Source organism: Vanessa atalanta, chromosome 17 (genome assembly GCF_905147765.1).
Source record: "Vanessa atalanta chromosome 17, ilVanAtal1.2, whole genome shotgun sequence".
Lineage (NCBI taxonomy): Eukaryota > Metazoa > Arthropoda > Insecta > Lepidoptera > Nymphalidae > Vanessa > Vanessa atalanta.
The window spans coordinates 58,723-84,578 of NC_061887.1; the positions used below are offsets into that span (position 1 = coordinate 58,723).

At 38.1% G+C, this 25,856-nt stretch overlaps 3 protein-coding genes and 2 non-coding genes across 6 annotated transcripts; 2 read left to right on the plus strand and 3 right to left on the minus strand.

Moving 5' to 3' along the window:
- Positions 1 to 801: 801 nt before the first annotated feature.
- On the plus strand, positions 802 to 3,570 carry LOC125070596 (enhancer of mRNA-decapping protein 3). The gene is made up of 5 exons (XM_047680529.1): positions 802 to 1,168; positions 1,315 to 1,466; positions 1,537 to 1,662; positions 2,103 to 2,260; positions 2,636 to 3,570. Exons 1-5 carry the CDS (start codon positions 1,014 to 1,016, stop codon positions 3,488 to 3,490), a joined length of 1,446 nt encoding a protein of 481 aa, XP_047536485.1. The 5' UTR covers positions 802 to 1,013; the 3' UTR covers positions 3,491 to 3,570.
- Positions 3,571 to 4,561: 991 nt separating this feature from the next.
- LOC125070187 (tafazzin) lies at positions 4,562 to 18,930 on the minus strand. 2 transcript variants are annotated; one of them, XM_047679918.1, is made up of 6 exons: positions 17,730 to 18,930; positions 14,929 to 15,054; positions 9,245 to 9,393; positions 7,585 to 7,868; positions 6,882 to 7,064; positions 4,562 to 6,843 (listed from the first exon to the last, which is right to left on the minus strand). In XM_047679918.1, the coding sequence occupies exons 1-6, from the start codon at positions 17,842 to 17,844 to the stop codon at positions 6,819 to 6,821; spliced, it is 882 nt and encodes a 293-aa protein (XP_047535874.1). In that variant the 5' UTR covers positions 17,845 to 18,930; the 3' UTR covers positions 4,562 to 6,818. The 2 variants fall into 2 exon arrangements, with proteins under 2 accessions (XP_047535874.1, XP_047535873.1); XM_047679917.1 differs by having other exon boundaries at positions 4,562 to 7,064.
- Positions 18,931 to 21,970: 3,040 nt separating this feature from the next.
- On the plus strand, positions 21,971 to 22,042 carry Trnaw-cca. Its single transcript has one exon. It is a non-coding gene; the product is annotated as a tRNA-Trp (tRNA).
- A 308-nt stretch (positions 22,043 to 22,350) lies between these two features.
- On the minus strand, positions 22,351 to 22,422 carry Trnaa-ugc. Its single transcript has one exon. It is a non-coding gene; the product is annotated as a tRNA-Ala (tRNA).
- Positions 22,423 to 23,162: 740 nt separating this feature from the next.
- On the minus strand, positions 23,163 to 25,615 carry LOC125070275 (general odorant-binding protein 1-like). Its single transcript, XM_047680069.1, has 3 exons — positions 25,451 to 25,615; positions 24,401 to 24,581; positions 23,163 to 23,967 (listed from the first exon to the last, which is right to left on the minus strand). Exons 1-3 carry the CDS (start codon positions 25,610 to 25,612, stop codon positions 23,777 to 23,779), a joined length of 534 nt encoding a protein of 177 aa, XP_047536025.1. The 5' UTR covers positions 25,613 to 25,615; the 3' UTR covers positions 23,163 to 23,776.
- Positions 25,616 to 25,856: the final 241 nt, after the last annotated feature.

Below are 25,856 nucleotides of genomic sequence, written 5' to 3' on the forward strand. Positions count from 1 at the left end.
ACGCCACTTCTGACATAAATGTTTCAAGGCTATAAGCTACCATTGTTTACCATTTACAAGTATTATTACCATTTATTTTTAGATTTTTAAATTTATATTACGTTTATAGTATTCCATTCATTTTAATTTTGATAACCAATTAAATTACCATTTTTTCAGTTAATGTACTTTGTATACAACCTTTAATTTTTTATGTCCGTTTTCTATTTAAGGTTCTTTTAAAGTTTAGTAAACTTCTGTACCTGCTTTGTGGGTTTTCTATGCTCCTTTTTCCGATTTATGAACTCTATTTGAGCGTTTGTCTTACGCATCCGTTAGCAACGTAAATCATTTCGTTATTTTGTTCATATTGTAATATAGAGCATCAAATTATTAATAATATCCATGCTTGCGAAAGAGTAAGACGGCAAACGACATATTTAAGAATTGTGTATTATATTATCGGCTTACGTCCAGCAGTGGAATGACACAGGCTGATCATGATGATGATTATATTATCGTCTGAAACTCGTCTTCGAGCTGTTTATGAACCTAGTTCGTTGACCGTTCTCCTCAAATGTCAGTGGCTCGCGATTCGTACAATTCGCCGTACTTTTTAATAACTATAACCATAATTGTAGTAAACTAAGTCAAATAGTTAAGCTAATAGATATACCATGTGTTAAATCGAGAAAGTAAGTCTCAGTCTGTGACGTCTATGGTATTAAGCATTAAACTGTTTGACTTTTGACTAATTGTTATGTATTAAAGAAAGAAGTAGGTCCAGTCCGTTTGACAAATTCACGATTTCACGGTTAAAATGACATTCTGCTGCTTCCTTCACGTGCTTGTCACTGTCAGTAGTCACAATTGTCGAAAAACATGTTATTTTACGAATTACGGGAGAAACAGAAAATTAGTACCTATTTGTATTTGTTAAATATATTACATTTACATATAAATATTATAAAGCTTATGTGATACGAACGGATATTTTAAAATATTGAATTGACTATTTTAACAAAGTTGTAAAAATGTCAAAGTGGATTGGCTACGCCGTGTCCGTCAACTGTGGCGACCCATTGGGCTGCTATCAGGGTACAATATTAGAAGCCGACGGTACAACAATTACGCTGACAAAAGCATTCAGAAACGGCTTTCCTTACCCTAAATCACAAGTAACTTTAAAGTAAGTTCTCATAGTATAACTCAAAGTTTGAAATATTTAATAACATATGTGTTTACAAATAAACAAATAACACCTGTCGTAGTAATATGTAATTCATCGTCCTTTATCAAGTTTTTTATTTAAAAGTAAAATTTATTTATTCATAGCGCAGCCGATATTAAAGATCTGAAAATAATTGAGGAAGCAAGATCGAAGCCAGCTGAACAGACACACAGTACAGTAGCTGTAACAAAAAATAATAAAAAGGGTCAAAGAGCTACCGTTTGTGAAAACTTGCAAGCCAACCCTTCACACTCAGGTATCTGTCCTAATTAGTGGTATTTAAGTATTGCATGTAGTTTGTTTTCTACAACCATAATGCTTTGTAGGTAATCAGCAAAATGTAAGCAATATTAGTAATAAGAGTGCACCTCCCCGTGGTGCCCTGCCAGTGCCCACTCGCAGCAAGCCTATAGACATACAGCCCACGCGAAGTAACAAAAGCAATCAATCGGGTGAGTTTTTAATTCATTTTAAGCAGCAATGTAACAGATGCTTAAACAGAGCTTGCCGTAGTGTCCATGCAATCTTCCATTTAAAGACAATCGAAATGAAAATATTCTTTATTCAAGCAGGTTCATAAACGTGCTTTTGAATCATCATGTTACAGTGTTGAATTTAATGTAATACCTATAGGTGTGTTTGTGCTTTGTTTGTAATAATTAGTAGTTTCATATTGATGTGGGTATTTCCTGAAAGTGTTGCTGGTTGGAAACTTGACTCTATCATTGATGATGGTATATTTCTTAAGAAATCTGAAAATGTATTTATGTATATCTTTTTATGGCTTGTTACTGCTTTGCTCTTTGATTTGAGACAGGGTAACCTACTGAGGAGATCCAGATCAATACTTTCATGGAGAGGAAATACAATAGACTTTTCTTACATTTTCCAGGAAGTTATGGTAATACAGGTTCTACACCTAAAGGTCGCAGTGGTCCCTTTCATGAGAAAGCTCGACGTCGGAATGAGGCCTGTTTTGGAGATACGGCTGACCCAGCTCTCGACGATGACTTTGACTTCGAGGGCAACCTCGCTCTCTTCGACAAACAAGTAAAGAAAAATCAAAATTAAAATAATTTTTATTCAAGTAGGCTCATAAAAGCACCTTTCAGTAATCTCGTTACACTATATAAAATATATGAAGCGGCCACCAATTGATAATGTAGACCCTCCTGAGAAAAACTATTGAGTCAGTATTTATGGTTTCTTACCAATTTACATACTATGTATGTTAATTATTATTATTTCACGGCTGGACACTTGCGAATAAAAAAAAAAATGACTTTGTTTTGTTGTTTTAACGTATAGATTATGTTTTAGTAACAACCGAGACATACATATTTGCATATCAGCAACGGGCGGTCGTGGTCGAAGTATTGTTGCAAATATATCATCCGAGTTTAGTTTCCCGACGACAACGCGCAGGCGCTGTGGGAGGAGATGCGCTCGGCGGCGCGGCCCGACGTCGTGCGCGCGGCGGACGAGGCGGCGCGCTTCCGCCACGACGAGAACGTGCTGGGAGCCGCGCCCGCCCTGCCCGCCATCCGCCTGCCCGACGAGCTGCGCGGGCCCGTCGTGTACAGCGCCGACGACGGGCGCCGCGTGCCCTCCGCCGCGCCGCGCCTGCGCAGAGACTTCTGGGACGCCATGCGCCGCTGCGGCCTGCTCGACGGCGCGCTCACGCTGCTCGCGCGCGCCGCCGCCGACGTGGCGCTGCGCCTCGCGGGCGGCGGCCGGCGCCTCGAGGCGCGCAACGCGCACCAGGCGCCCGTGGCCGTCGTGCTGGCGGGCGCGCACCGCCTCGGCGCCGCGGGGCTGGAGACGGCGCGCGTGCTGGCCGCGCACGGCGTGCGCGCGCACGTGCTGCTGGCGGCCGGGCCGGGCGGCCAGGCCGAGTGCGCGGAGCTGCGGCGCGAGCTGGGCGCGCTGGCGCTGTGCGGCGTGCCGGTGCACGCGAGCGCGGCGGCGCTGCCGGCGCCCGACGTGGTGCTGCTGGCGCTGTACGACCCGCTGCTGGACGACGCGCAGGAGCGGCACGCGGCGGCGCTGGCGTGGGTGCGCGGCGCGCGGGCGGCGGTGGTGGCGGTGGAGCCGCCGGGCGCGGGCTGGGACGGCGTGTGCGCGCGCGCGTCGCTGCTGGCGGGGCTGCCGGCCGCGCTGCCGCCGGCGCTGGGCCGCGTGTACCTCGCCAACGTGGCGCCGCCCGCCAGCCTGTTCCGCGAGCTGCGCGTGGTGTATCGCTCGCCCTTCGGCGCCGCCTCGGTGCTGGCTCTCGACTGAAACGCGCCTCGCGGACTCGATACCAATTCTATTGTAAATATTTCAGAACGTGCATTTTAAAAGATGAATAAATTTTTATATCTAAAGAAAAAGTAAATGTTTATTTCCGCTCCATAACCGCCGCTGCGCAGCACCAAGACCGCCAAGACAGCCGCCAAGTAAATGGCTCTTTTCATAAAAGATGGGTTAGGCCTGAATACAGCGCGGGGCTCCGTCGCGACTCGGTGTATATACGCGAGGCGAACCCGCATCCGACACGCGCAGGTTTCCTTAAAAATAGGTATAAAAAGAGCAATGGCTCAATAGAAGTAATAGTGACTTCGACTGGCCGAAGATTAAAATTGGTTTCAGACATTCTAAACGCAATAAGGTACTTACTCTTCAATCTTGATAAAGACCGTAATGCTTGTAATAACGCTTCAAAATAATTACGAATTACTGATGTTACTATTACGCTCTCCAGTGCTTGTGCTCGAAGTGGAGACAACATTGGCTCACGTGAGGAGTTCCCGGCGACGGCGCTCCGTCAGTAAGACGTTACGATATTTTATTTTAACAATTACTCGAAAATTTAAGTAAGCCTTAATATACCCACTTAACGTAATAAAGTTCATATAGTATCGGTTTCGGTGTCCATCTCTGATATCAATATAACTGCCTGTTTCAGTGAATGAGTTGCCAAAGCCAAAACACAATAATTGAAATACTCATCTTGTATATATAATTCAAATAGGCGTTACGTATTATGTACGCCAAAATGACAGTATTAAAAGGGTTTTGTTGTATTCAAATGCTTTTGCGGCCTCTACTAACTTAACATCTGCAATTATAAATCTTATGCGAATATTGACTTGCTCAGAGTGCCTTCATTTACTTAGATATAAGGCTCTCCCGCGACCTCCTCCCCGATGCGACAGATGTCGACTCCTATAATATTTACTTCATTCGTCTGCTTCATATTTATGTTCTCAGCAGTGGGTACCCATGTGAGAAAGGAAAGTGTAGTGGCCAAGATAAATATAAGGGATAGGGAAGATAAATATAAAATAATTATTCACAATTAAAACACAGTTTTTCACAAATTCATTGATTTATTAAAAAAATACATACAGTCTCAAAAAACACATGTCAATCGGAACATACATGAATATGAACCTGACCCAGTTAAGAAAACACCCGGAACCGGATCGGAATCCTGTGTCGTAATCTGTACGCTTACATTAACTTCGAATCGAGTAGCTGTCCCCGAGTGCCGCCCGACGACGACGACGACATTTAAAAAAATAATAATTTTAAGTTTTAGCAGCCGATCGTTTTGATTATGTATTTCAGTCAATAACTTAAGTAAATATAACTCAAGGAAATAAAAATATCGATTCGGAAGGTTTACTTTATACAAATGTCGTTCGCGATATACTTGTGAGGTTTTCGTAGTCATCTACTGTGGCACAGAGTACCTGCGGGCCGCGCGAGTCGTAGCGTGCCAGCGTGTCAAACGTCACACTATTACTTATCAGGGAATTTTAAGAATGGAATACGTCTTCAAAAATAGTATTATTAGTTAATGGATTTAATTATTTTCACTCCGAGTGAAGTCGGACAGTCTTTGGTCATGAGATGGCGGCTCAACGGCAGTTGAAAACATACATCTAGTAGTAAAATCTCTAACACGTACACACTATATAGAATCGTCACATATTTAGAGGTCGTTAGACTCGAGACATGCGTCACACAGACACGTCGAAACAACTAAGTATTGGAAGTGATATTTAACTGCCTCAAGGTGCACGTCTACGCGATCAAGTTTTCAATACAACACACAGTAATATCAATAAATCGTACAAAGTAAGCTAAAGGTACGAATACACTTCGACGGGCAGTCCTTTGTATAATTCCAGTGGCGACATAGACAGGTTACAGGTGGTCGACTATAGAAAGGCTGTATATGACACGATGTGGGCTTACACTGTGTAAAGAGTTATCAAAACATTATTTCTAGAAGAGGAAACTCACTGGAAGCTCTTAATTTACAATCTAAACGAGAATACATTCACATTTAATATTATCTATCGAAATTATTATAAAATGTATAAAGAAGATAAATTATTAAAATATTATTTTTATTAATTTTATATAAGATTTGAAACGTAGGTGCTGTATATAATTAATAATGTGTAAAATTATTTATAAATTAAAAAATAAATAGGATTTTTTCATTTTGAAACATTCTTTAAATATATTTATACTGATTGCGATTAATACCAACGAGTAACACCGAGCACCCCGCGCACCACGCGCACCCCGCGCACGAGTCGGGTTACGCTCCTACGATACAAACATTTCAACTCGGCTCTTAGGCAGCTCTTCTCTTAAAGTCCATTTTTAAACGGATATGTGAAGAAGACAAGAATTAGTTCCAGTGAGATGTTAGAAAATAAAACTATGATAAGTTGAATCAATTAAATTCTTGTTTATTTAAATGGTTCTTAGCTACACAATACCAATTATTTTTTTGTTTTTTTTAAATTTTTTTTTAATTAGCGAATATAACAAAAATAACAAAAGCCCGTTGAAGTGAACAGCTTCAACGGGATAAATAAAATAACAAAAACCAACAACAGAAAACATCGAGTGCAGACTATATAATAAGAGTAAGGTTCACGTAACGTAATCGACAACCGCGTGTCACAAGCTGCAACTTCAGAGCGGCAAAGTTAAAATGTTTGTAATGGCATTTCATACTGGTAACACTTAGTACAGACACGGCTACAAAGCGCAGTGCACTCTAACATCCCTTAGTACTTTATATTGCATAATAACTCATAGTTCATTGCACCAATTTTGTCAATAAGATAAAAGTTATGTTATAATATTTAAATTTAAGTGCAATTGTATAAGTTGTGCCGTCCCAGAGTGCACGTATCCGACGAAGCAGAGACACCTCTATCGTTCGCTCCGAGCAGAGCGCCCGATCCTAACACCGATACAGTAAAACACACGTCAATCACAAGAGAATACGTAAATGCTTCGGCCACATCTGCCGAGTCGACCGTGAATAAAACTATTTAAAAAAGGGTATCATATTAGATCTCAAACGACTCAAGAGATCTGCAGAAGCGAGCCCGCCGCGCTCGCCGCGGAGCTCGCTCGGCGCGATCGAACGTCAAGAGAACTGTATAATAACTCCCGAACATTATATCCAGATACACCGAGTTCTTGTGCGCAGCAAAGTTTTTACGTTAAAATCAAGAGATATGAAAACGTCACTCATAAACGATAACAATGTAAAGGTTCGTATAAAAGTTTAATTCTCCTATTTAGAAACTTATCATAAAAGCCCGCAGACGCGCGCGGTGGAGCGCCTCACAGGTCGCGCTCGCGCGGGTCGGCGCGCGGGGCGTGGCGGTCGGCGGCGGCGCGCGAGTTGTGGTTGCGCTCGGGCGGCGCGGCGTCGGCGCCGACCGCGCGGCGCATGAGCGCGTGCGCGTGCTCGCGCAGCTTGAGCAGCTCGTCCTGGATGCGCTCCGTGATCGCGCGCCGCGTCTCCTCCTCCGTCGCGTTGGCGGTCTTCAGCCTGCGGGCGCGGCGTCGTTTGGGCCCGGAAGGTGCGCTGAGTCTCCGCAGCGCACCTTCGGGGGCCAAAATGTTTTCGCATTTTTTTTATTGCGAGACGTCGGCTATGCGGCGATCCCCGAATGGGGGTGATCGTTTGGATGTTTGTTGCCGACGTTTACTAAACGTTGCACGTTACATTTATTTGTTTAATTTTTGATGCGGGCGGGCGGGCGACCGGGCCACCTGATGGTGATCGACATCGGGTGGCCCATTCGTCACTCGGTCGCCAGCGTCCGAAAACTTGGGAAATAAAAATTTTAACCATTCCTTACATCGCTGAGATCACCGATCCTTGGAACCGAGATGTTTTGTCACTCGTGCCCGTGTCACGTTGTCTAAACGGGCGGTAGCCACTCAAATGAGCGCGTACAGAGCCCTCGGGGTCGGTTCGTTCGGTTTTCGAGTACTCTATCGAATCCGCAAAGTTCCCTTTGAGATCGAAATGCAGTAGAAGCTAAAGAGTGCGGAGGCGGGCGTACTTATCGAGCAGGGCGTGCAGGCGGATGGGTTCGCCCACGGCGAGGTAGAGGCGGTTGCGGCAGCGCAGGCGGTAGGGCTCGGTGTTGGGCAGCACGCGGTCCATGCCCTCGTGCCACACGGGCAGCACGACGGGCGCGCAGCCGCGGGCCGCGCTGTCGGCCACGAGGCGGCCCACGCCCCACTTGAAGCGGATGCGCTCCTTCTCCACGTTGACGCGGCCCTCGGGGAAGATGTGCACCCACTCGCCGCGCTCCAGGCGCTCCACGCAGAAGTCCATCGCCGGCTGCGGCGCGGACGGTAGGCACGTTAGCGATCAGAGAACGAGAATAGCTCGCTCGGGATAATTTCATACCTAGTAGGTATATGAATATGACATTCATTGCAGTATTTTTCATAAAATTATACAATTTTTGTAGAACTTAATAAACTGAGATAAGAATAAAAATGATATTAGCAGCAGGTACTGCAGCACCTGGTGAATGATTAAGTGGTTTCAAACTTTCAACACCGTTCTCGTAACACGTCGTGTGAGCGTTTGGCTGCGGTGTAAGGGAACGAAGGTTAACATTTGCATTGTGTAGATAGAATTTATCTTTCGTGTGACGCATTTTGAAGTTGAATATATCTATTTTAATTGTAAGTTTTTTAAAATACATACAACTATCTATGGCTGCATTAAACGTTCAGATAATATAAGATTGTTAGCGTATTAAATAAATAATTTATTTAGGTGATGAGTCAACTTTATTAAAAGAAGAAATGATTTATATCATTATAATGTCAAAACGTACGGTGTTTCGAGACAAGGACCCAGCAATGTACATTATTTTAATCCCTTATCGATTATCGTGAAGATATACTATACTAAGACAAAATAAATGTATTCACAGTCCGATTTGTACGATAATATGCCATCGCATTCGCACTCGTACAGCTACCCTGTTACCAGATATGTCAAATCTTCTTTCCTAAACAATATTGCTTATTAATGTACACGTATACTTTGGTTTGTCATCAATTATTGGTCTTCGGTTTTAAACAAATGTTTATTTATGGGCGGTGGTGACTCCTAAACATCAGGTGGACCATTTACAAGTATGCCTACTTATATTAAATAAAATTTGGAAGGTTAATTTATTTAATATTACCTTAAGTTACTTGTGTAAATGACATCCGTACTTTAAGAAACATTTTATGAACTTAGTAAAACAATTATAAAGTTTGCATCAGACAATGCATTTTGTATGCAAATTGTGCATTAACAGCCCCAATAACTGTAGACATAATATAATTTCTCATAATGTTGTAATTAAAATATTAACATGGTATCGTGACAACAAGTTGACTTCGGAAGAAAAGGATGTAGTTTAGAGTTACGGACAAACAACAATCGTCGCGGACTTAGTCATCGGCACGACATTCCAGAACTGCGATTGCACCCGCGGCAGCAACGTGTCTCGCGCTCGAGATTGTTTTAAAGAACAGAAAGTTAATGCAAAGAGAAAACAAATTACAAACTATTACAAATTACTAATATTGAAATATCCTCCCTCCAATTACGTGCAAAATTCGGACCGGACCGATAGATCGTGAGATGAGCGCGACCAAAGTAACAAACTCTTGAGCTTCATAATATTTGTAGAATGATGAAAATGACACCTGATAGACTCCAGCGCCGCGCACGACGGGCACGCACTTCCCGAGCGCGAAGAATGCGGAGTGCAGCGCGTTCGTGAAGCAGATGTCGTGCGCCGCCAGCGACCAGCGCATGCGCGCGCCGCGCAGCAGCGTGCCCGTGTCCAGCACGCCTGCGATCGTACGACATTACTTCGTTTAGTACATGTAATAAACCTGAAAGTAATCTAAACTCTAGATTCAATAAATGAATAAGAGAATTATCAAACCAAATAAGTCGAGGTTACACGGGGACACAATACTCTTAAAGGCGAATTATTATTAGTTTATCTATATTACTAGCCGAAGCTGCGCGAAATTTATAAAACACAAATTTTCAACCCTCGTTTTATCGTAACTTCGGTTACGGTAAAACTTAGCAGATGTCTACACCATATAATTATGAAAACTACCTGCCAAATTTCAAGTTTGGATGTGTGAATGTTTCTGAATTATATTTCGCATTTATACATATATGTACGTAGATGATTATAGTTTTGGATTTGAGTGTGCTACATTTGGTTACGCTGTTTAACAGTGCTTCGGTACAAATATATGAAAAATATTTATTAAAAATCACAAATGTTCTGTCTCGTCTATTACTCGGTCTACTGATATACGTATCATAGCGTGTATCAGAAAATGAAGTACTTCATTGATCTCATGCTTGGTTTATAAGCCTACAAATCTCGAGGTTTAAATCATCAAAGTGATCGAGTTTTTCTGATAGCAACTCCCAGTAAATCTCCGAGAATTTGGAAGGTGGTAGTTTTGATCTGTCGCCCCTTAACTCTCTTCCGTCGTTTCAGATGGCTTTGGGTTCCATCAGACTACAAGTGTGAATATGTGTGTGAAATTTGTACATTGTAGATATTGAGAAAAGTCAAGACGCCGGATTGGTATACGCGGCCGAAGATCTTTTAGAATGACATTATTATCTCGCAGACTTTGAATAATACAGAAACACCAGTAACTAAATTCAAGTAAACATGATAAAAATAAAATATTCTTTACTTTTAAGCACTGTTCTATGCTCTTACAGGAATTAATTGATTGTAAAGCTATTACTGTTCGGAATGTAGATTCTACTGAGAACGACACATTTTCCTAAATAAAATAAGAGCTTCCTGATTTTCATCGTAAATGTATTCTTGTATAATATTCTCTTTTAATGTTTTTTATTAGTAAAACTCATATTTCCTATTTTAAAATATATTCGGAACGTTACATAGAAAATAAGAATATATTGATTTGGCTGCGTCGGACATTTGATATTAAATGTTTCCTTACTTCTCGTGCTTTCACAATGATTGACACAGTTTTTTTTATCGTGCTTACTTTTAACGTGACGGGCATATAGCCTACTTAAATATAGAGTATTTTCATATTGATTTTGATTCGTCGTTAAGATCTCACTTCGTAGCTCAATAAAGTCCAGACAGATTTTGACGGAGATACGATAGTTTAAAAGGTCATCTAACATCTCATGTTTCGAGTTTGTTCTTATAGAACAGCTGTACCGTTTTTTTAATGTTTGAGAACTATTTCGTTATATGTCTTACTCCAAAGCAATATGCCGTTAGAAATAATATGAAAATAGTCAGAATATTAGCCTAAATAGAGCTGAATGTAGAATTTAAGCATAGTTTCAAACACGATACAATGAAATGTGGGAATGCCGGTATCGGAGGCATGCGTGGTAATATTATGCAAGTAGGTAAACAGCGTGTTATAGTTTATTGAGCGCGTTGCTCACACGAGCTGGCGCACGGTGGGCCACATTCTAGTTTCATACACATATTGTAAGGCAGATCATGCACGTGCATGAATATCGACTATAAGAAACTATATATATGAATAGTAGACCGTATAGTAGACGTAGACCGCATATTTGGAATTTTTTGTTTGGATTATTTCTATGGAGATGAGTTTACATATAATTCATGATATTTTCGCATGAATGCGGCGTTATCGTGTATTTTTAAATTACTTAAATATTAAGGTTTCGTCCAAAGTGTATTTTTATCAATATAAAGATATTCCTTTGAAGTCCCTATTGTGTTTTAAATACCATAATCGATTCAGAGGGTAAAAGTAAGCCTAAACAGCTCAAGGAATAGTAAATCAAACGTCACGCCATGATATATCAATTATATCACAGAACGAAAAAACTACTTGAATGCCTACTAAACTCGGATAACAGGCCACTGCGCGGCGGAGCGCGGAGGGGGTCGGTCGCTGGTAATATATGCGAATTATGCGATTACACTTGCTCATCGAACAGAAACGCTGTTCAATAGTCATCAGTATTGCGCAATTCATTATACCAGTGGTCGCTCATTAGTCGAAATTGGACCGTCATTACATCGCCTACAAAAATATACGATACACAGATTCGAAAGATAGGGAAAATGGGACTCAGCTGGACGAAACCTTGTCATTATTACAATGGAATAAAAACTCTAACGTCAAAAAAGCTAATTATATTTTAACTTTGACATGACGTGTGTGTCATCGGCTGTATGACCACAGACCATCTGTGATATAGATCTATTCGCGCAAGAAGGCTCATTCTCCCACGTTGAATTATTACTAATTTAAATTGTATTTTTTTGCTAACCTTACTCGTTTGGTAATCACCTCACGCACACTAAGGCATCTTGTGAGCACAAGCACGAGCGTCACTCTAAGACGTAAACTACGAGTGTGAATGCTTCGTATTAATTTGTATATCGTGCAGACCTGGCTGAATCTACACACTCATCATCTACTCTTCCGCTTAACAGCGTGGCTATGTTTAAGTTTAAAGTAAGCGTGTCCATATCAGGCGCACATAATATAACGTCTAAGGTTCCGAGGTCAGCAGCGCATTGTCTTCTCTCTGGTCGTCCCTGGACCCTGACCCTCACCGCCATATCCGAGGAACTATTTACGCCTGCCGCCCGGAAATACATTAAGATATTATCTGTATCTATCAGTATTATCATCGTATATTAGGCGGCACAGCAGTCGATCCGCAAAATTGTTTACAACAATTTTAGAGCCAGCTATACATAAGCTGATTTATTAAACTTAGACAGAATTTGAAATTTAAAATAATTTTATTTAATCTTTTTCATGTAATATAATTGTGTGCTGTAACATTTGTAACGAAGAAATTCTATTACGCAATAATAAAATTTACATTATATGACTTATCTTGTATTATAAAATATAATATAGGTCAGCGATGTTTTTATAATGACTTCAAGTTTAAGATATCCGGTTCTCGGTGCGCTGCGGTTTATGACCTGCTGACTCGTGTATTTGCTGCGTCACACCACGCTGCTAACTTAATTGCTACGTAATTACAAAACTTGTAATTCGACTACCGAATTCCTTTCTGTAGAACGCATATTGGCGACCTGATATATTACTCTTCGTTAATTACTAGAACGACAGTTCATTTAATTTTCAGCGCTATTACTATCACGATTTACAAAATTTTGTACATATATATTTGTGTACAAGTGTACCTCGTTAGAAAAATTCCAAGCATACCTGTGCGATTGATTTATTTTTTAATTTTAAATTACTATAAAGTATGAGACACGGAGATATTCAGAGATATTAACTCTATATGTTCTGCGTGCTGCGATTGCAGTGGACGATCGGTTCATTAGATTTATCAATGTAATGACGCCGGTAATATGTCGCGTTGACTAAATCATTGAAAAACTATAATCGAATGACCTATGGACTCCGATGTTGAAATAATATCGTATGACAGGAAACTAGAATGCATTAAATACACGTGCCGGAATTGTCAAACACGAGGAGCGCGTGACGCGTTCTGTTCGCTGCTCGATTGGAAAAGATCATTTCATCGTTACTTTATATTATTGATTAAGTTGTATTAGCGTTGTTTAAATAAACTTTTATAAGTTGTTTCTTTTCCAAATAACTTATATTTTTTACGTCGATATGGCAGGCGACGCAGATACCAGTGACTGAATCACCGTCTCGCAGGAGTCGCAATTATTTACAAATATTATACTATAATTGTCACGACACGCGACATCAGTCACCACAGATGCAGCTAGATTAGTAGCCATGTTCGGCTAGTTAGCTCCAGAAGTTAATGAAATCAGTTCATGTCACGGCAACTTAATATTTACTGCACGTTACTTCACGTTACTTAACCTCTATATCTCAGTAACAGTATAAATCTTTATCTAATACATTACGGAATATTAATTTTGATGTAAATGTCATTGTATGTCTGTCGGGCGTAATCAAAGATTTGCAAGCGTTTTCCTAAAAAAAGATGGAACTAAGATATCCATAGCTGCAATGCATTCGAGTTGCGACTAACCTGAACCTATATCACGCAAAATGACGATGATTTGGGCCGCAGCGCCCTCTCGGGAGACTAGACTAGCGTTTCAAGATACTTTAATGTCATTAGTGATATCGACAAGTCTTTAGTTCGAGGCTCTCCTCGGCTTATATGCAGATTTGAGAGCGGAAGTAAATGAGAACGAGTTAAGAGAGGAGATTAGTCGAGGTCGAGCGCCTACATTTCATAAGAGCTGGCACAACGTCAAAATATCGGCATAATATGTTACGTCATAGGCGATTGTTTGAAACGAAAAATTTTGCCAAAATATATTAGTGATCGGTGACGGAGTCTTAAAGCTTAGCGAGGCCTGCCTCAGAAAATGCCGAATAAAAAAAAAACACAATTTCCTACAATGATGAAATTTTTTTTGCGATTTTAATAAACTTTAGCTTTGTTTTAGTATTTTATATTGCACGATATGGTTGGCGGAATACACATGTGGCAGAATTTCGTTGAAATTAGACACATGCAGGTTTCCTCACGATGTTTTCCTTCACCGCCGAGCACGAGATGAATTATAAACACAAATTAAGCACATGAAATTTCAGTGGTGCCTGCCTGGGTTTGAACCCGAAATCATCGGTTAAGATGCACGCGTTCTAGCCACTGGGCCATCTCGGCTCTATATCATTGAGATCAATTATATCATTTTCAAAAATTTTGTTTAAATATGATAGATATGTAAAAAAACCTAGAAATAGTCCAAAAACTTTTTCCTTCAATCGAGCGTGAAACCTGAAGCTTGAAAACACTAACGGACTCAACCCTTTTAATAACTCGGTGTCATTTAATTATAAAGTAAATAAAAAACCATTGACTTGTGTGCTGTATCTATATATATTATTTTCGTTTAACTTTCATATTTGTCAATAAGCAGAATTTATTATTTTTTTCGATTCAGTTACTGTTATCAGTCGGGCACTTTTCGATTTTCCGTATATCAATATATTTTTAAGAACTTTAACACAGTTGTCATCTCATGTGCGCTTCTGTTTAACTCTGCAGTAGTACAGCTTATAATTTTATTCCGTTGAGAAAATCCTTCTACCAAAAAGATCAAAATATTAGTTTATGACAGCAGTAATACGTAATCCTCCGCTACGATAGCTGCCGTTACTATCTCGTTATCTTGATTAAGTATTAGAATTAACGCAACGATTTTGGATTGAGATAAAATGTTAAAGATAAAAAGAAAAATATAAAATATGGCAAACTTTAATCAGTTTGAAGGTTTGTTCATGATATTCGAAGTGTGTGCAATAGTGATACGCATATAGCAGTGTCATACCCCACAGGCCGGGGTCGTCGAAGCACGAGTGGTGGTTGGACACGGTCAGCAGCGGCACGTCGGGCGGCCGCTGGACGGCGCGCAGCAGTGCCTCGCGGTTGTACACCGTCGTCTTGTTGAGGAACTCTGCAACACGTGGCGGGTGTGAACCTTAATGTCTATATTTTTTTTTATACAGTTAAACGATCACTATTTTAAGCTCTCTCACTCCAGCTTCGTGTACATGGCGTAAAATCCCTGTGCATAGTTGGTAGGTACTCTTCGGACTCTTCGGAGAAGTACCATTAGCGACAATACTTATCACTAATGGTACTTTTCTATGCAGAATGGATCGTGCAAGCGATCGTGACCCAGTACGAAGCCTGGCCTTCGGGTAGCAAGTGGAATTCTTTTTATCTCATTCCACAAATTGTCATGAACTGACTTTGACAACTTACAAAAGAGAGGGCAGTGCGGGACGGTGGAGGGTCGAACCCGTTCAGCTTAGTTTACTTGTCTAGGTCGACCAGAAAAAAGTCTTGTGCTTGAAAGAAATGCGGGCTTCTCACGTAAGGTTTCTCAAATAGGGTCGAGGCGGATCGTAACCGGTAACAGCCTGACATTATGATATGCACTGACTTACTTATATTCTCTACTCTAACTCTCAACTCAACTACTCGGCCATCACAATTTGCCTTGAGTAATTAAAAAAATTGTACCATATGATAAATCGTATTAGGCTTTGTTTGCGGACAGAATTAATTTTCACATTTTACGAAATGGTAACATTGACATCCGGTACCAAAGTAGTTATTTCTAAGTAAGTAGTAGTAGTAATAGTACGTACGGCGCCGGTGCGGCTGAGGTGGCATGAACATGAAGCCTATAAGAAATAGTATAGTATATTTCTAGTTCAAAACCTGCCAAGGACTCAATTTAATATGCTTAAATTGTGTTAAAAATTCATCTCGTGCTTAGCGCCGAAGGAAAACATCGTTAGGAAAACTGGTTCGAGTGTTAACATCAACCCGCATTGCAGCGTGGTGGAGTAAGCTCCGCAACTTTGCCCTCGATAAGGACTGTAACTTTACTTTACTTTTATAGTTAAGCTCGACGAAAATTAATCTCAACGAATAATACACAGCATATGACATAATATAAAACGTCTCTCCATTTATGAATACAAATTTATGTCTTTCGATAGATTTTACTGTCAGCAATAAACATAATTATTTAAAATTACTGACAAAGACGGGTGTCGGCTGTAATCGCCTTTTAAAATACTATTATATCAATTGAAATAAAATCAATTTGTATCGATTGTTTCTGAGGGCCGTATGCTGTGTTTGACCGTGACACCCCGCCCTAACTTGCTACGTCATCGATGACGTAGATAGATAGGCGTGATCTTCAAGTGATCGCGTACATCTATTTATCTTACTTTACAAATAAATAAGGAAGCAATGGCATATGGAATGAATATGTACTGTTTAGCTTTTATTTTTCATAACGATTCCGAGGATTTTTAATATAATTTTACCGAGTCATTGGACGACGCTTGATGCTATTGCTACAGAAAAACAAAAATAATAATCAATCAGATATGAACATTAAATTCTGATTAGTAATATTAGCACTTGTTATCAATTCATGTAATTCATTATAAATGTCTAATTTAGGACAATTAAAATCTTAGTAAAGTACCAAAGCTATGATTTACAGGAGTAATTAATACTTACTTACGCATGGGTCAGCATCCTTTGTTAGTACTCCCGAGTAGGAGTTGGGAGACAACATCAAAATCATATGTTATAGCCGACCTCAATGCAAGTTCGTTATTCCTTTATTAACCAATTATATTAACTGACAACATAAACTGGACTATTTTAAGAGACATTGGCTCACTTATTATTCACATGAGGACCCAACAATACGAATAATTGTGTTATATCTACAATCAACACAGTGGGGCTTTGTGCCAGTTCATGTAGTAGCATACCACCCAGATACCAGCTTTTAAGGATGAGTGATCCAATATAAGAAACAAGGGATGCAACAGCTTACAATAGTAATTGTAAGGAATACTTTATACTACTTGCAGAGTCAATGAACAGGCAGGGCTAGTCTGCCTTCCAAATATACTATTAAAACAAACTAATTGTTATTTAATCAATGATGAACAGATTGCTACTTTTTTGGTTCAAAATCTTTATTCACATGCATTAGTATCACATGGCCATGCATATATGTCATGTTAGTCATCAGAAAATTGAGCATATTAAGAGATATAATTATGATGAGAATACTTAAGTAATGATCTTGGGTTTTAAATTACTTGCCCTTCAATAATAATTATATTTTAATAGTAATCCTTCTTTAGTTACTTTTACAATTAAAGATAAAAAAATATCTATAATTGATAAACAATAATACATTTTGTTTAAATCAGACAATGCATCACCTGTGGTATTGAATATAATTGTAAAATATAATATGGCATATCGAATGATTCAACATTTTCAATTGGTCAATTAGTTTTTCATTCATGTTTTAAATGACAAATGGTGTGATTTCTGTTCATCATAATTTGGAAATATGATTTGAGATAGTAATAACAAAAATGTAAAATTATTTTCCACTCGGTTTAATACACTTTATAATAAAATGATATGCAGCATAAGCAGCTAGATCGGTTTTTGTTGATGCGAAGGTCTTCATTTCGAAACACTTTGTTATCTTTTAATATAATCTTACCACACTAACAATGTGTTGTTATTTAAACATAAAAAGTGATCGAAATAGAGATGGTTTAATAAACCTACCTACAATTAACTTGCTGAACAAACCAACCACTGCCACCGTGATGGAACTGGCGCAGTACCACAGCCGACCCGGGTTTCGCAGGCGCGGGATGATCCACCCGATATCGTAAGCCATGTTTGCACGAGCGCACCACTCACAACCATTACAGTATCATTGTTTTTTTGCTTATTTTATCATGAATTTAAATTCACGTCCATTCACCTCCCGTTCTTGTGCAACCTTGCTGATCGTTCGTATTTAATTCACTTTGTGTGACATCTGACAATGACATTACTTGAACAAGACCAAGTATAATACAAACTCACATGACGGTCTGTATTAGTGTTGCCAAAAGATAATATAATTTATACCCAAACAAAGTAGTTACGCTAATTATAAGTTCATTATCAATAATAATAATTAATGTTACATTACGTACTATTTGTTTATTGAAGTTTTCACAAAATTTTAAAATGAGAAAAGGTTATTATAATTTATATATATTATAATCTATGTATATATAATCTATATAAATATTTAAACACAAATGCTAGATTTAAGGATTATGTCTTTATAATTTACTTTACAAAAACAATAATATTTAATATATTTAGGAAATATTATAAATAAAATGTAACTTTATTTCAAAATAAGTATTTTACGAAATTGCATATTTTATATAATTCAATTTAATTTAGCGATGCTGTATTCCGTTTTAGTTTTATCATTTAACCAAAATTAACCTTATATCCTTTTATTACGAAATGATAATTTTAATATAGCTGTAGGCAGTATTTTATTAAAATTATAATTTTACTAAACTAATAATATACAGGCTTCCTGATGTTATACAAACATAAATATGAATAGGATGTCACTGTATTTATTACAACTAAATAGAGTCAGTCAACTCACGCATCACTTCTAAATAGATTAAACTCATACTCCACATCGTGTATCGTATCTGCTATCTTCGGTTTTAGTTTAACGAGCAAGCGTCTTCTTAATAATGCCGGTGAAATAGTCACAGTTGTTATTTCTGTGGTCGTCGTTTTTTCTTGTCTTTCAGGGAGTAGGTCTCCAAGATTGTAAATAATGTCAGGATCATTTGCGACTTTGGGTTCTTGGTCTATGGGTGCGCAGAAAGCGCATGCGCACAACACCAGCAAAGCGAGGAAGGTTCGCATCTTTGGGAGTATGGTTTCTTACTGGTTTTTCCCGTATTTATACTTTACATATATGTGGGTTATCGTACAGTCATCGTCAGAAGTTTTATAATACAATACGAATATTATCAGATTGGGTTTACATAATGTTGTCTTAGATTTTCGCGATTATTACACATTGAAATAAAACTAGTTTTTTAACGGATTTAATCGCGTATATTAATTATTTTATTTTAACATCCCGACGTTTCGAGCACTTTGCAGTGTTCGTGGTCACGGGCAGACTAAGGTGACATTTGTCTGTTCGAATTAAAAAGAAATATTATTTACAACTACCGCCAACGATTTCTTAATTGGTATCTTGAGTAGCGTTCCGGTTGCACGCAGAAGGCACTAACTGTATCTTTAGGTCTTGCAGTCTGTTGGATTTGGGATTTTAAATTTTTAATAAGTGGATCCCAAGTGTTAGAAAGTCTCCAACCATCTTCTCTATTGAAGTTCGGATGTTTTTGAATTTCAATAGCCTCACGTATCATTCTAGGAATGAATCTGTGTTCTCTAGCGAGGATCTGTGGTTTATCAAATCGAATAAAATGGTTGGGTTTATCCAGAGCATGTTCACAGACTGCAGACTTTGAAGAACGCCTATTTTTGACATCTCCTATATGTTCCTTGAACAATGTCAAGGTCCTCGGTAAAATAAAATAATTAATATACGCGATTAAATCCGTTAAAAAACTAGTTTTATTTCAGATTGGGTTTCTTCCATTATTATCTGGTAAAATGAAAGACTTTAGATTTATCCTTCGATGAAACAAACAGCACACAGCTATGATGTAATTGTTTATTTTGGCTTTTATCGGTTTCATTATTATAGGAATATTAGCGGAAATCGTTCTTATGTGGGTTGTGCATATGTAAACTTAAGGAAATTATTGTAAGTACAAAAATCAGTACAAACATTTCCTTAACTTTACCACAAAATCACGCAGATACGTAATTTTGTTTTTATGGTAACATCTTGTTTTACGAAGAGAGAAATAGTAAATTTAATTACATGATTTATTAACATTTCCACCAAACGTCCACCACCTTCTAAATAAAATTCTAATTAAAAATAACAAGAATTAATTGTATACAAATAGTGACATATAAATATCGTTGAGTGTACTCAGCCAATTTACAAAGAACTGAGAGTGCATTGGGAAACCCCAGCATTAAAACACTCGTAGTGCGGTGCGTATCTAACTGATGCTTCGGACGAGAGCGGGAACACGTGCTACCGCGGCAGCCTGTGCTGTGGTCTAAGTACTAAGTAGGCACCTACTACTGTAATCGTGTGGAGTGTGTACTGTACTATCGTGTCTAATTTCGTACATCAAATGATTTTTGAACACGAGGTACGATCAAATATCTTTTACCATATTAAATTACTTATTTCTCACAATTTAATATTATAGTTATGTTAGTCTAAGCAGGGTCGCAATGCACTCGCAACCTAACCTACACTTTCCTCTTTTCTAAATTCGTTTATTCTAATTTATACATATTTTATTTACCAAAACGCTGGTTGGAACGGGAGGGTATGTATGTCAGTAAGATTCAGTTGTTTTTATTAACATTCGAAATAAAAACTTCCGAGGTATTTATTACTTTAAAGCTAAAGCTAACAAAAAAAACTGTACTATATCGAAGTTTAATTTTTCTTAATCTATTTATACAAGAACAGCTTCATTACATACATACATACATTTATGGAATATTAATCTCTGGATTATCAAATTAGCGATTTAATATTATTTCACTCTATCAGTGACCCCACTCAGTGATAACGCTTGTAAATTCCAGATCGGATGATTAAACTGGAGACGCCTATAAAGTAATGTTTAGCGTTTTATTATTGACGGACGACGGTCTAAAAAATTTATATCCGTCCGCGTGAAATGTAAGTAATCGCAGACTTACAGTAGAATTTTTTTGAATGTTGGAATTAAAAGAAGTAGGTACTTATATCGAAAACAGTGCGATCAGCTGTCAGTGCTGTTTAGTACATATTACAGCCTTAAAGATCTTAGCTTACCTTATTATAAAGGTCAAGGAAACTCGGTCCAATTTTTATAGTCTAAGAGTTGACCGTCATCGACGGTGATATAAGAAACCCGACGACGCCCGGGAAATTAGCCCTGCACCCTGGATTAATATCTGCCGGTTCCTTACCACATATACGCCATGATTAGAACTTTAACCTTATTTAGAATCAAACTCTTTGAATCTAACCATATCAGTGTACCCCGCACAAGCTTGTTTATTTTCAAAGATAGATTATTGCAACGACAGGAATAAGATAAGCAAACAATGTAAGCAAACCTTAGATTAACATATTCCACGTGATTTTCTAATAGCTCTGCTATACTATGCGCTACCTACAGTTTTGTTCTAACTCTAGATTCTATAACTTATTATTCTTATTGTCTTTAATTCTACTTACTGATAAAAATTAAACGCTTTTATTTCGATTCTATATTGAAGACCACAGATTATTATCAACACGTACTAACGTACTCAATGATATTCTAATAATAATTTACTAGAACATCTTTGAACGTACCTGATGTCAATGAAATGTAAAAGAAAAAACAGTATGTATTAGAAATAGTCAATGTTATATTAATTTTTGTACGTCGAGCCTGGAGTAACTCTATTGCTTACTGAGAAAAGAGGCATTCGAAAATAAAATATTCCGTATATATATTGCATTTTAATGGTAATACAAAATGGTAATTGGTAATGCACATATTATTTGCAAGTTAAATGCAATAGTTATTCACGGTGTTGACAGTAACGACATCTGTATGTACTAGTTAGTGTAACCAACCAAATTCCTTCCGTCGTGGCTAGATGGTGCTGTAAAAACATTATCTAAGTTTAATTTTATAGTTTAGTTATTAAAATTATGAAAGACAAACTTAAAAGTTATTTATGAGTCTTTTACGAAGATATTTAGATTAGTTTCTAATAAAATTAACATTTATATTTAAATATTTTTGTGAACAATATTTTATTATTAGTTTACCAATTTCGTAAATTTGTCTATCGACTCCGTGGCGCAACGGTAGCGCGTCTGACTCCAGATCAGAAGGTTGCGTGTTCAAATCACGTCGGGGTCATTGAGGATTTTTTGCTTTAATGTTTTATTTGCATGACTCTGATTTTCGACCTAGGATCTATTAATTTTTTTGCTGTCTGTAATAAGTAACAAAAAATTATAAATTAAATTTTAATAATATTTAATTGCTAATGTCAGATCAAACTCGCCGCTTGTACCATGCAGTGTACAATTTTTCATACACCCTATTAACATTTATTTTTCTTTGCAACACAATTTGAATCGAAGTTTCTTAGTAATAACATGATATTAAAAAATAAAAGAGGGGTATAATTCATAATTTTATTACTCTTTAAATATAAAAAAACATGGAGATGCCGGGGATCGAACCCGGGGCCTTTCACATGCAAAGCGAACGCTCTACCACTGAGCTACATCCCCTGTTAGAAGTATGTGCCAAAATTATTAAGGTATCAATTCTTACTCCCTCTTCTTTAGAATCTACATTCCGAATGAATGTTGTTGTTCATTCAATTTAATCAATTTAGGGCCAATTTTTGGTTCCTCGGATTTACATTTGTTCTTATTTGACAGGAAATATTGCACTTTTGAGAAAACAATTGAGACACAAAAGAATAAATAGATGAAAAAATGTAGGTCGTTTAAACATTAAAAATCCGAATGTCTTAGTATTTGCTGACTGACTAACACATACTAAATACTTACATCATATTTTTCCCACTCATACAAGATTACAATTAAGTTTTCAACCAAAAGCCACAATTAACGATTAACTTGTCTAGCTATGGAAAAATACACGACATTTTTATCCGTTCTTTTAACAGTCGGATGAGTTACTTCGCTAGTTAGTTGATGACAACTCAACTGAAATAATATTCAATATAATATCTTATTTTTTATAAAATAATATTAGAATCTGTTAAAAAAATTAAGTAATATTTTTTTTACATTAAGTTTGACGTGCAAATGGGCCACCTGCTTGTAAGTGGTCACCACCGCCCGTGGCCATTGGCGCCGTAAGAAATAGTAATCATTGATTCCAACAACAATATGTCACTAGCCCTGGGGACTGCGATGTTATGTCTAGTTTATCTAAGTTGAAATTCCTAAATATATCCTTGACAAATAAAATCAATTAATATTTTTTTAACCTTTTTTATTTATGTAATTACAACACGAACATTATACAAAGCCTTAGTCGTTGGAGGAATCGTCACTTACATAGTTACAGAGTACATTTTTAGAATATATTAAGTATGCAAATGTGCAATTTATTATTTGTACGTCATAATATAATATAGTAATAAAATACGACCATACATTATCTAGTTAGAACCGTCGTGACACAGTGTTGCTTTCAAGTACCTTCATTTACTATAGGTAAGCAGATTTTATGACAGTTTGTCACTTATTTCTAATAGACGTAAAAACCAAAAACTACAGCGTAAGATTCCTTCCACTCACAAAGAAGCCCTGATCATTTAGATACCTAATCAATTCGCCTTAACACAAAGTTTCTGCGAAGTCTGTACTCGGGTTTTACCCAAGGGAAAATATTATGGATTTACGACTTTTAACGGCTTTATGCGACAAACATTACGCTAAGCAGGTGTTCATCAACGTAACGTATGATTGTAAGAATGCGTTACATTATTCTTTATACAAAGTGTAGCTGTGTACGCGTGTAAAGTTTGACGTTCAAATAATATATGACATCATTTCAATAACTAAATATAAACTAATGCTATGCTAAACTAATGTATGCTCCGGGAATTCATCTCGCCTCGGTTTCCATGATGAACTCAGCCATCAGCAGCTCCATGGTCGGCGCAATGCCTTGGGCCTGGCACGAGATTTTGAAGCACTCCGCTACGCGCAGGATCCGCCAGCAGTGGTCTGACTCGGCGTCATGATGCTGCTCACATTTATGAATCAGTTCCACCATTAACTTTGACAGAACCTCCCCTTGTAACAAAAATATATTTAAAGGCTTACTAATTATTAAACTATTCAATATGTTACCTTCTTTCGTACTTGAATGCGATAAAGCTCATCATTCTATCCAACTTTTTGTATTAAGAGATGTATTATGTGTGTGTGTATTATAAGTGATTTACGTTCATCGTACCAGACATCTTTGTAATATTATGACAGTTGCAAATCATATAATTAAAAATATAGCCAATAAAATATATCCAATAAACGGAGCGTAAAGTATCATTAAAATCTGTAAAGACCACATACTGAACATATAAATACATCACAGAATCAGAATGCTCTAAGAGTTTCTATATAAGTTTATTGATTTGATTTTATTTATTGATTTATTATTATTATTTATAAGTTTATTTGGTAGTTCGTGTTTCGAGGCGTGTAGTAAATAAAGGTCGTTCGCTACCGTTAGGGAATGACTGGATGAACTTGTCGGTGTTCTCATGGTGCATGCGGTGCGAGTCGGTGAGCAGGTTGAAGTGGGAGCTCATGCACTTGATGGCGCAGCCCAGTTCACGATCCTCGAACTTGAAGTCGTCGCGCCAGAAGTGGAAGAACTCATCCATTTTGTCTTCGGACAGTTGACTCTGCTCAAAATAATAAATTTAAAGTTTTTATGAAATCCTTACAGATTTTCAGCGTTGGGTACTATGATAAAAAGCGAGCCACCGATTGCCACCGATTACCATCGATTGGTACCAATCACAGAAACATTGTGTATACCACACATATGTTTCTGTGCATTACAATTTAACAAAATCCTGCGTCCGTAGTCAATAAGGGAACCTTAAAGCAATATTTCTATAATTCCGTCGTCCTGTCCTCGATAAAACAACTCTGCTCTAATTAAACACATGTAAATGAGCGTACCGCTGCCGAGGATTAGCAATTAAGATGTAAAATTAATTCATACATCAGCTTTACTCTAAGATATTTTAAGATAACAGCATTTATAAAAATAATATCGCAAGAAAAGCAATTAATCCTCATATTCAGGATCACAGCACCTCCGGGCGCTGCGCCGGAAACTGGCCGGACCGGTGCCCATTAACAAACGAGTATGGAGGATAATGTTGCATTTCAATTGATTTCTCATTTTCAAGTAAATAAAATGACTAAATAACTCGAAACTTGCTATTTCATAACTTTCTTGTAAATTATTTAACGTAAACATAATAGAGATGAATCGAGGTTTCAGCGAGCGTGTCAAATGGCCTGTTCCACGGAGAGTGCATCCGTGTACATGGATTGGGAGACTAATTGGCTGAACTTTGAGATTGGCCGCTTTGGCTGCATTTCGTTCCGATAAATTTAATAATTGTGATAAGTGATTTATTAAAAGTCAAGAAATTCCATAACACGTATGTGTACATGTATAAAATCTTCTGTTATTCGTTCCAAATAAACGGGTAACAAAATGTTATTGCCATTTTGTAATACAAATGTTTTAACTTACTTCTTCCCGACAATGCTGCAGCGCCTCCCCAAACCCCAGAGTTACATCTTTCATGACGTCTACATTTCCTTGGACGACTATCAAGTTACCGACTGACACCAGCGCCGCCGTCCACAGGATCATGCTTGCCTGGTACAAGCGATCCCTGTTCGCTACCAACATGTTAGCCTCTGTTGACACAATGACTGGTCGCTTCGCTTGTACTCCTATATAGTGCATCGTAATTGTAGGGTTGACAAGAACCCGTAATGTCGGACATTTGTCGCTCACAAAACATACAGTAGGCGGGGAGACTGTTTGTCATGTTTATTGGCGTGGGCTATTAGCGAGCGACAGCGCGTCATTAGAGCTTCGTCTACTAATTGTGTTATAACAGGTTTATTGTCAGAAGTTCAATAAAAAAATG

Bases quoted from the DNA above. Each gene is read 5' to 3' on its own strand.
- LOC125070596 (XM_047680529.1), top strand. From the start codon at position 1,014: ATGTCAAAGTGGATTGGCTACGCCGTGTCCGTCAACTGTGGCGACCCA. The intron at 1,467-1,536 runs GTATCTGTCCTA...AATGCTTTGTAG, and splicing joins AGCCAACCCTTCACACTCAG to GTAATCAGCAAAATGTAAGC. The intron at 2,261-2,635 runs GTAAAGAAAAAT...GACAACGCGCAG, and splicing joins TCGCTCTCTTCGACAAACAA to GCGCTGTGGGAGGAGATGCG.
- LOC125070187 (XM_047679917.1), bottom strand. From the start codon at position 17,844: ATGGCTTACGATATCGGGTGGATCATCCCGCGCCTGCGAAACCCGGGT. The intron at 7,869-9,244 runs GTGTCATTTTCA...TCCGCGCCGCAG, and splicing joins GCGGCGCTGGAGTCTATCAG to CCGGCGATGGACTTCTGCGT. The intron at 7,065-7,584 runs GTACGCCCGCCT...CCGCGCCCGCAG, and splicing joins CTGCACGCCCTGCTCGATAA to GCTGAAGACCGCCAACGCGA.
- LOC125070275 (XM_047680069.1), bottom strand. From the start codon at position 25,612: ATGTTGGTAGCGAACAGGGATCGCTTGTACCAGGCAAGCATGATCCTG. The intron at 24,582-25,450 runs GTAAGTTAAAAC...TATTTTGAGCAG, and splicing joins TGCAGCATTGTCGGGAAGAA to AGTCAACTGTCCGAAGACAA. The intron at 23,968-24,400 runs GTAGCGAACGAC...TTTTGTTACAAG, and splicing joins CATCCAGTCATTCCCTAACG to GGGAGGTTCTGTCAAAGTTA.